At 39.1% G+C, this 11339-nt stretch overlaps 1 protein-coding gene across 1 annotated transcript; it reads right to left on the bottom strand.

Moving 5' to 3' along the window:
• Positions 1-1031: 1031 nt before the first annotated feature.
• LOC136751865 (aquaporin-8-like) lies at positions 1032-3854 on the bottom strand. The gene is made up of 4 exons (XM_066707619.1): positions 3619-3854; positions 2966-3092; positions 2304-2518; positions 1032-1179 (listed from the first exon to the last, which is right to left on the bottom strand). Exons 1-4 carry the CDS (start codon positions 3852-3854, stop codon positions 1032-1034), a joined length of 726 nt encoding a protein of 241 aa, XP_066563716.1.
• Positions 3855-11339: the final 7485 nt, after the last annotated feature.

The raw sequence follows: 11339 nt of genomic DNA, 5'->3' as shown, positions 1-11339 counted from the left end.
ATATATACACCGATCAGCCATAACATTATGACCACTGACAGGTGAAGTGAATAACACTGATAATCTCGTTATCATGGCATCTGTCAGTGGGTGGGATATATTAGGCAGCAAGTGAACATTTTGTCCTCAAAGTTGATGTGTTAGAAGCAGGAAAAATGGGCAAGCGTAAGGATCTGAGCGACTTTGACAAGGGCCAAACTGTGATGGCTAGATGACTGGGTCAGAGCATCTCCAAAACTGCAGCTCTTGTGGGGTGTTCCCGGTATGCAGTGGTCAGTACCTATCAAAAGTGGTCCAAGGAAGGAAAAGCGGTGAACCAGCGACAGGGTCATGCGCGGCCAAGGCTCATTGATGCACGTGGGGAGCAAAGGCTGGCCCGTGTGGTCCGATCCAACAAACGAGCTACTGTAGCTCAAATTGCTGAAAAAGTGAATGCTGGTTCTGATAGAAAGGTGTCAGAACACACAGTGCATCGCAGTTTGTTGCGTATGGGGCTGCGTAGCCGCAGACCAGACAGGGTGCACATGCTGACCCCTGTCCACTGCCAAAAGCGCCTACAATGGGCACGTGAGCATCAGAACTGGACCACGGAGCAATGGAAGAAGGTGGCCTGGTCTGATGAATCACGAGTTCAAGGTGTTGACTTGGCCTCCAAATTCCCCAGATCTCAATCCAATCGTACATCTGTGGGATGTGCTGGACAAACAAGTCCGATCAATGTAGGCCCCACCTTGCAACTTACAGGACTTAAAGGATCTGCTGCTAACGTCTTGGTGCCAGATATCACAGCACACCTTCAGAGGTCTAGTGGAGTCCATGCCTCGACGGGTCAGGCCTGTTTGGGCAGCAAAAGGGGGACCTACACAATATTAGGCAGGTGGTCATGATGTCATGGCTGATCAGTGTATATATATATATATATATATATATGTATGTATGTATATGTAAATGGTTCCCTTTTGTTTTCCGAATACTGTGTATATATCAATTAATGCAATTAAATACATGTAAGTGATTTGAAACAATATTTTTTAAACAATGTACCTGAGAACCATGGCCACAATGATGGCACCAGCAATGGGACCCACCCAATACACCCAATGGTAGGCCCAGTAATTTGTTACCAAGGCAGATCCAAAAGCTCTAGCGGGATTCATACAACCACCAGATACTGATCCCCTGAAATATGCAAGCGAACCAAAAACAATTAAAAAAAAGGATATATACAGTATGTCTGTGTGTGTGCCACTGAAAGCAAATTAGGAAATTGAGGGAAGAGAAATGCACAGATCACAGTTGCCCATTGCAAAGAATGTACACAAACATCATTTCAGTTTTAGATTGCTCATTGCTTTTGGTCCAGAAAACATTTTCTGGAGACAAAACCGCAACAGTGAAAGCTCATTTTGTTCCTTGAGCACACTAAAGTACCCAACAGACACAATCTGTTCATTACACGCTTGCCCAAACTGTGATGCGTTCGTTTCCACTTAACAGTTAAATCATCAAAACACAATCTGTTGATGACAGGGTTGTATGAAATAGGTTGTGTTCATCTGTAACTTCAGTTCAGAAAACATATATTTTTACGATTTCATTTTGTTCATAGAGCTGCAGCTAGCTCTGGTCGCTTTCTTGACCTAGGGTGCATTGTAGTGTCATGTGAAGCCAAGTCAAGTGAACTAGCAAAAATAACAAGTCCCCCTTCTAGTGAGCAGAGTTGCACTGAGAGGCCAAAGTTTGTTTCAATGTAAAACCAGTCTTGGGTCACTAGAATTTAATGTTAGCAATTGTTGCAATCATTTTGACCCAGTCATTCTTTATTTAAAGCAATTTTATTGAGAGGTTTGTTGAGTTTAATAAATATTGTTCCTTGAGCTATACTTATTTTTCAATGGAGTGGTACATAATCCATTTCATAACCAACTGCAAAATCTTTACATTCTTCTCTGTGCTGAATAAGTGTTCAACAGACTCTGAAAAGATATCAGTAATACCTAAGTATAGTTCAATTGATGTATCATTTATGTCTAGTCAGACTTTGTTGAGCACTGTCTCAGCCTCTGGAAAACTGTAATGATTGAAGTGAGCTAAGAGGGGGGAGTATAAATGTCTGTCTGGCACTGAAATGAAGAGCAGGAATATGCAACTGTATATGTAAAAAATACCTTAGATACCTGGGGAAGACCCCACCAGCTGCCTGATTGACAGACTTGCCAGTGCAATGAGCAACAACTATCTTTCCACTACCAGCTCTCATCAGCCAATCAGTCGATCCCCCACTGTGCAATTTGCATACTCACCCGCCCAGAATGCCAACCGTGACTGTCAGCCCAATGCAAATGGGGGCCAAAGGTGTCTTGCTCTGTTTCTTAATGGCTCCCATGCAGACTGTCAGCACCAGGTAGAAAGTCATCACTATCTCTGCCACGATGGCCCCGGCAACCTGATCATCAGTACGAATGGAAGTAAAAGCTGCCCCAGAAGCATTCACAAAGTTGGAATTGGAGGTTATTGCCTGAGCGACACAGAAAGGAAGACATTGGTTAATATGGAGAAAAAGGACATGATTATTAAAATCTGTAAAATTGGTATTTACATTTTGAACCACTCTTTACAGTGCAGGTATTCCAAGGTGTCTGCTCCTGACCTGTTGGTATTGTGGATGTTTGCTGTTATTTATTTGTTGTTTGTTTGTTTGTCAGTTTATTTATTCATTAGGTCCACACATATATCCTAAAGTATATACTATCCTGTAGGTCCAGTGTAGGATTAACTATTGGAAGAAACATTTTTCGAGTAAAAAAGCCTTTCCTTCAGTGTGTGTTTTTAAACCAATGTGTATTATGTAAACTGTACTGTAAACTACTGTAACTGTAAATACTATAAACAATATCATTTATTCACTTATTGAGCACTCATTCACTAATTTATATAGCTTTCTGGCTATACCTATGACATTTACCTTTGCCAATGCAGCTCCCACCATTCCTCCACAGATCTGAGCTACCCAGTAAGGGATGAGCAGTAATGTGTTTAGTCCTCCAATCAGAGCAGCTCCCAAAGACACTGCTGGGTTCATATGACCCCCACTTATTAGTGACAAAAAATAAAGGTTAATTCAAGGTAGTTTTGGTAGCATGTTGAAACAAAAGTATATCCAAAACGGGTTACCTAAACACTTTGTCAGTTATTATTTTCAAGTGAAATAAAATTGGAATCACAGAACTCACAAAGATATGAAATCATTTTGCAGGATATGAGTGTTCCATGTAATTGGTCTTCAGGAGTTTCTGACAAACACTACAAGCAGGACAGTATGTGGATAATTTAGACTGTATGTGTGGCTTTCCCTTGCTTGACTGAGGGAACAATGAGCTGACCATGGGGAGGTAGCCATCAGAACCACCTCACTTGGTAGACTGAGCTGCTGCTAAGCTGCTATCCCCCCAAATCGTAACCTGTCAGCTCAAATAATCAGCCAGTGAGGAACCATTCAATTATTTTTGTTTTAGTTTCTGAACTGTTGGGCCAAGTGTATTGTGCAGGCATGTTTGGGTGCATGTGTGATGACTCCGCAGTCAAACTAACATGCAGAACTGGATTGTCTTTTGTTACCTCACTCTGGTGAAGATGGCTACAGAAATTCCCAAAGCAATTCCGTGTGCGAGAGCTGGCTGAAGTCTCCCGGTCCCCACTGAGTTCTCAATCACTGAAGCACAGCCGGTGAAGATAAAGAGGCCAGTTCCCAGGAACTCTGCTAGGCAAGGCAGCACATACGTCTCATACCAGAGAGAATTGCTGCCATTTCTGGACTTGTCATATTCTGGCTTGCTTATAGACAAGTTAGACATGGCGAAGTCACTTTGGTTGTACTCTTGGGTACTCGGAAGAAAACTATAAAAGGTACAGAGAGAAGAGAAAAAAATACAGCTGATTATATGCATACATGTTTATAATAGCCAAATAACTATTGTGTCTATTATTATTAAATAATTATTTTGACTTCAAAATGCTCATGAATGCACTCACACTGGTTTCCAGTTCATGTGTTTGGGATAGAGGCACTCATTGTCAGTGGTTGTGGAATCCAATATTAGATTAGAAAGATTTCAGGTTTGTGATGTGAGGTGAATTAATCAGTGCTTATCAAATTGTATTCAATGATCAGGCCCAACCCCCAAGACACAGGAACAACTACAGTTCCATTTTAACACTGGACATGGAATGCATTGTTGTGTGTCTTTTGTGCATTTGTTATTTTCCAGCTTAGCATGCCCTCGGAATTTGTACAAAAACACCTTTCCCAAAAATTAAATCGAAATACACTCACACTTCCCTGTTGATAGAAGTCATTTTATAAATTTTTCCTTTTCCAAAACCTGACTCCCTGAAAGATTCTGCGAGAATGCTGAAACCTCTGATTGGCTGTCATCACTTGCTTATGTGTGGCAGTTGACTAATCTTTACAGCAGCCCTGAAGCCCAGGTGTGATATGAAATCCTTCAGACCTGACATTTCAGACTTTTCTCAGACATTTCAGACTTTTCCCAGACACTTCAGACACAAATGTGCTAAAGTTCAGACACTCGGCAGCTCAACACACTCTGTCCGATTTAATAAACTGTGGTTTTTATCCTAGTGGTTCCTTGCAATGGATCACACCATTTTATAACTTAAATGTTATAACTGTTAAAAACAGCTCACTTGTTGGTGTGGAGAACCAAATCACAAGTTATTGCTCTATCCCAACCCAATCGCATTTGAGAAGGATGCAGTTCAACATTATGGCCCTAGCCAAAAGGTCTCCAAATCCTGGTCCTGGAGAGATACGTGAGGTTTAGGGTTTCATTCCAAGCAGTCTGCCATTTAAATGAAGAAACCAACTACTGTCTTAATTACCCAAGATTAATATATCCATCACTGAATTAAGCCATCTATTATACCTTTGGCTTTTATGAGATCTGCAACTGATTATTCATTCAATTAAAAGTGACTAAATACCATCTTAAGGTGAAGAAAGGATAGAGTGTACCAAGAACTGGTGCATTCAGTGCATTCAGATGTTGTCACCTTTGGTCTCCAGACATCCTGCAACCACTAAATAAGCTGCTCCACACAGATCCATAGTTCTCACTCCCAGCCAGTCTATGGATGCTTAATGTCTAGCAGTCATTAATCACCTGTAGGGCATTCATTACACATTGTCATAAAGTAAGGCACAGGAAGTGTTACAACTTAGTCAACATGCCTATTCTCAGATAAGGTCCAATCTGTGTTGAAAAGCCAAATGAACAGGTGGTAATTATAAGTTTGTCTGGGAACACTGAGAAAAGCTGTTTGTCAAGAAGAAATCTGTATTTTCAGGCATCGCAGGCAGAGGTAAGAAACAGACCTTTCCAAGTGCCAGTGGTCAAATAACTCTTCTGTGCACATTTCCAGCTGCCCAGGAAGGAATTAGTTCTTCATGCTCTTGGGACCCCACATGACAGGATTCAAATCTCCACTTCAGCTACCAATTCCACTATCTGTTCTTTTGTACCCCCCCACCCTTGTCAGGCTGTCATCAGGTGTCACCGTGACAGTAATTACATGACCTGGTGAATCTGCTGCTGCAATGTCTAATGGTGAGATCTTTTATCATTGACATGCTTTGTGTTAACCTTTGTCACGCAAACTGGGTACAACCAGAACAGACAAATGGAAGCACCAAGCACTTAGCCCTACACTGACCAGCTTTAATTAGACATTCCGGAAAAAGTTATACACATTTTTAAATAATTACTTGTGGAATGAGCTGGCAGTGAATGTTATAACTGCACAGTGTCTCTTCACCTCTCAATGTCACCTTGATATCACTGTACTCTTGTCTTATAAGTGAACAATATTCACTGTGTTCAGGTTCATTTTGTCTTTGTTTACCTTACTAATATTAATGTGTAATGTGAATAGGAAATTGGAAATATGTAAACCATTGTTTGTTAGTGATTATTAAACCACGTAAGTTGCCTTGACTAACAGCTTGATAACTACCTAGCTAACTAACTAACTAACTAACTAACAACAACAACAACAACAACAATTCAAGATTTGCATTATCCAATAGTGTTCAAAGTCTTGCTTCAATTATTAGAGGTATTTACAATACATCTGTGCAAATTCATCACCCATGGAGAAAACAAAACAAACACAGGTTAAGGTTAATGCAGGTTAAGTGGATAACAAGTTGTTATTCTAAGGAAAAAGTCAAACAAAGTGACAGGTTTAAAATATGTATAAGAAATAAGCATAATGTATATTATTCTGTATTTCCCTTCAACTGTAAATCAAAGCCAGATCAATTAAGAGGTATATCTGTGATGTATAGAATAAATTGTGTGTGAACATCTTTATCATACTGATTCTGAACCATAACAAAGCATAACAAATACAAAGCATGCTTGTAATCTGTCAATGTGGTATTTCTGTTGTGCATTTCAAATACTTTGAATCAGTGGCATCACTGCATACTATACACCCAAACTGACAGCTTTGAAGTGCTGCAGAAAAAGGCAACTTCTTTAATGTATAGATCACACATTGTTTAGATAGTGCTCTAAAATATGACAGTACCTAACATGATTAGGTGTAAGTTTACATTATTAAGCAATGTCAATTCAAAACATCAAATACTGTGCATTATTTATGCCTGTATTTTAACACTGATCAGCAAATTAATTTCAAACACTTAAATAAACTAGAAAAAGCAACAAACAAATACACTAACTAAATAGGGCTACAAGCTGAAAAAAAGATTCAAATAGCCTTTAATTGGCAAAATGAAAATATTGGATTATTACAGAAAGTGTTACTAATGTATGCATACTTTGCATCGACATCAATTGCATTCAAAACTTAACCAGCATAGGGTATTAACTTACTTGCTTAGCCAGACATGATAAACACAGAAGGAAGGAAAGTGGAGTAGAGGTAGCTGGGAGCTGTCTTTGTACCTCTGTGCAGCTGCTTTTATAGCTAAAAACCTTTTCAGATCTGGTACATGAATGCACAATGAATTATACATATTCATAAATTAACATTGTGGTAGAACTTGCCATTTATAGCCTGTGGGCAATACCCTGCTGCATTTTGTGGTTAGCAGTCATAACTCACCAAGAAGGGCAGGTACAGTACTAGTACAGGGGTGTGGGCTCTCTGTTGTGTGTATGTAACTGGAATGAAGTACTAAACTTCCCACTGCTGTTCCTAAAGCAGTTAATTTAGCCCTCTAATTCCAATAAATCTCCTCCTTAAAGGAATCAAAAAATGTGAAACACACCTTCCCCGCTTTCTTGCCTACCCATCATGACCGACACATACACGTGCTGCCTAACGACTACCACTACCTGCCATCAGCCAAACACTCCATTCTATGTCCCTTCTAGCATTCTTTGGTTTCCTGAGGTGCTTCAAATTCACCACCTCCACCTCTCATTTCAACCCTCTCTTCCATCCATGTGTATCAGACCTCCTTCCACACTCCACAGACTCCATACTATTCCATCTTAAATTAAGTATAACAGACCAATCAGGAGATGGTGCATTCACTTACTATTTCAAGCTAAACTATATTCTCAGTCCCTACAAACCTCCTGCAAGTCCTTCCTGTAACTCTGTTACTCATAAGGAGCCACACCCATGGTCCCCATTATTTACTTATGAAAAAAGACACATAATACCCCAGCATTGGTTCCTCAGTCATTTCCATCAAGCCGAACCGCTGTCGCCGCTGAACAATTCTCCAGCAACACCTTCTGCATCAGAGCCGCCACCTCAGCAGCTTAACAAGGAATACCAGACCACTTGATCAAGTCACTTGGATGTTGGACATCATTAGGAATGATATAAACATTAGGGACATCAAACAAGCACAGCATAGACTATGTTCATCAATTCTGCAATGCCTGTTAGACTTTAAACCATAGATGGATGCTGACATTATCTGTGAACACATTTTGATCTCAAAGAAGGTTTGGCTTCCCCTGGGTGTCACACCTGTTGGGCTGTTCCGTAAGGCACAGCAATATGTCACCTTAGATTTCAAAATAAAGGGCAAAGCTCAATCAATAGTAAATGGAAATGACTTTGTTAGGGAATCCAATCATGTCAGGGATCGCTTTGAATGTTGAACAGATTGAACTAAGTACTTATAGAACACCGAACATATTACACACTGAGACGAGAGGAACGCATTATTACTATAATGTAGGCTATACTATACTAATATATATAATAATAAGTCACTAAGCATATGAACTAGAATAAGCCATGTTTTTTTAAAGAATTGTGCTGTCACATTTTTCATTAACCACAGTCCCGTGATCCCGAGTATGTCACGTTTTCAATCCTGTTATTTCGGGACTCGAAAATTGTCCTGGATCCTGGGATTGGATTCCCTAGCCTTGGTTAATTAATTGTGAACCTGAAACTTCTATTAACAACAACAATTATAGTGAAATATAATATTACCAAATTTCATGACTAATATTTAATCGTATAGTTCAATCACTTGTTCAGCTTAGAACATAAGACTGTTTATTATAATTTCATACCAGTATGTATTTAAATGTAGGAATGATGATACAGGAGGATGACTGGCATAATCAAAGTTTTTACATTTCAGAAACATGATTATGAAAGCAAAAACTTGTATTCACCAGTTCCCTTTCACACTTCATACATATCTATTGTAAAATGAAGTACAGCAATGGGATTGCTATAGTTATATTTCAAAAATGATTATTATCAGCTTGCCTAAAGTCAAAAATCAATGAAAAAGGTTAGCATAAGGACGAGATGTTTTAATGTGCATTTTATGAATTCCAGACCTAGCACAGCACACAATAATGAGTCTTCTTGTTTCAGCTAACTGAAGCTTGAAAATAAAAGTATAGTTCACTAAATTAACATAACTTAAAAGAGTTATAATATGAACAGATTCAATGTCAATCAATCTGTGTCTGGGAAAGACAAAACCATTTCGGAAATGACAAAATCATTTTTTTTAAACATTATGAACCATTTACCAAAAAGCGTTTGTTTTACTTCAACGAGAGCAGGGCTTCATTGAGTTTCCTCACTGTTTCGTAACCAATCTAGAGAACCTGGAATCTCTCAAGTATGTTTGTGCCATGTGTAATGACTCAATATCCTACTGTGGATAGTTAAAGCACTGAGAGTTGATGAGGTGGACATATGGGCAATGATCAGTGGATGGGGAAAACATCGATATAAAAAATATACTGCTTTCCTAAATCTCCTTTTGATAGCCCTGTCCTTGATGAAGCGCACTAGATCACTCACTGGACACAGCATTCTGTTGGCAGCTTCAGAACAATACTGCAAGAAGGGTTGCAGCCAGGGATTAAAGATTTGTTTCAACAAAGTGAAGCTTGCGGTAAGCCAGACCCATGGAAGCAAAAACATGGGACCTGCTGGAGCGTTTTAGCACTCACACTGAGGTAGTACAATCTATATCAGCCATAACAAACTGGACAAGACACAAGGATGGCAATCATTTCTACACAACATTTTTACAAGCAGGCCACATCTCCTTTTCATTAATACTTTGGGCTTCTTTGGCTTTTTAACCTCAACAAGCAGGCAGGCAAACACAGAGGAGTTGTGTCTATAGACAACTAATGGTGAGATTTCAAAATGGAAGGAAGTGGCCAGTTGCTGTTGGCAGGCATTGCTTGGTTGTTTGTTTGTGAAAGCAGTTGGCAATCAGCAGTTTGGATGATTTCTTTAAAACCATCATTCGCTATACTGACTCTTCCTGGAATGTGGATTATTATTATTTCCACGAATTGCATCAAGCCACATCTTTTTGTAATTTTTCATTTGTCAATGCCACTTTTAACAAAAGTAAAATTGGATTTAAAAGCAAGCTAAGCAGAATATGTATATATATATATATATATATATATATATATATATATATATATATATATATATATATATCATTAGAGGACAGAGTTCATAGATCAATACTAGAATTAAGGAGCAGAAATTCAAATCATACTGTTTGTCATCTTCTCCAAGATGATCATCGAAAATAACAAACACAGGTCAAACTACCTTTTGGCCTGACCATATCTTTCTTAAGTATACATGAAGTAAAACATTTGTGAGAGGAATTTCTAGCTTTACTTCAACAGTACCTATTGATGTATCTAGAATTCTCCTAGAAATTGGTTAGCACAGATAAACAACACAAAAGTGACATACATTATTTACAAAGATTTGCACTAGTTGAACCGTGTATTCTACTTTTGTGTCTGAGATGTAGTTGGTGTGCAATAAGGTTTTTTAAAGAAACTGGTGTAGCTGGCGAGACACACCATTGCAAGAAGGGGGAAAGGCTGTGTACCTGGTGCAGTTATAACAGATTCAATGTGCAATGTCCTTGACGGACAACTTTTCGGATGATGGACTACAAATGACATATCGGATCCAGTGTGCAATTGCTGTAACTCTTCATGTGTTCTTATGCTCCAATAGCATTTCAGCATATATGATGATCAATTTACAGTTTTAACATGTTTTTCACTAATCTGTATTAAATCAACTGATAACAAAGGATGAATGCTAAATCAGCTAAGAAACTCCCACATGGTTTGATCTGTTAGCAGTGTCAAAACCCACCCATGTTGATGTTGGAATAATTTCAGTGTAGACACGCTCCATTAAAATGACAAGATATAACATGTCATGCTTACCTCCATTTCCCATTTTTAGATCTAACGAGAAATTGGGTCTCTTTAAGTTTCATATAGAGGCTCTAATCTCTGCACCATGGATCTCATCCCCAAGAGGTGGTCGTCGGGCAAACTGCTTTATTGCAAAACAAAGGAGCTTAAGTTAGACACAGCTTTCACTCTTAATGTGCTTTTGAGATGTGTTGTCAAGTGTCAGGCCAGTTGACTGCACACAAACCAGTCCTGGAAACCGATGTTGAATATGATCACCCCTGAAGGGAATTCGGCATGCAGCGATGGCTGGATTGGAAACTGAACTGTGTAGCCAGTAGGACTTATCCTGCACCTTAGATGGAAGCTTTTACTAGATTAACTACTCTGACACTCTACGTACAATGTGGAGAATAATATAAAAGTAACGTGGAACGATGTAGGTGTGAATGTGTGAATATGCTTCTTATTCAATTCAAATTGTCCCCTGACAGGGAATGAGAGAGGAGAAGTATGTCTCACAAAGGAGATTATGCCGGCAACCTATTCTCTGATTGTGTTTGTGTTTGGGGGCTGCCACACTGGCAAACACAATCCAACCTATGAACA

This window comes from Amia ocellicauda, chromosome 6, assembly GCF_036373705.1.
Source record: "Amia ocellicauda isolate fAmiCal2 chromosome 6, fAmiCal2.hap1, whole genome shotgun sequence".
Classification (NCBI taxonomy): domain Eukaryota; kingdom Metazoa; phylum Chordata; class Actinopteri; order Amiiformes; family Amiidae; genus Amia; species Amia ocellicauda.
The sequence above is the reverse complement of the archived record's forward strand: the minus strand, read 5'-3'. Positions and strand labels throughout refer to the sequence as shown.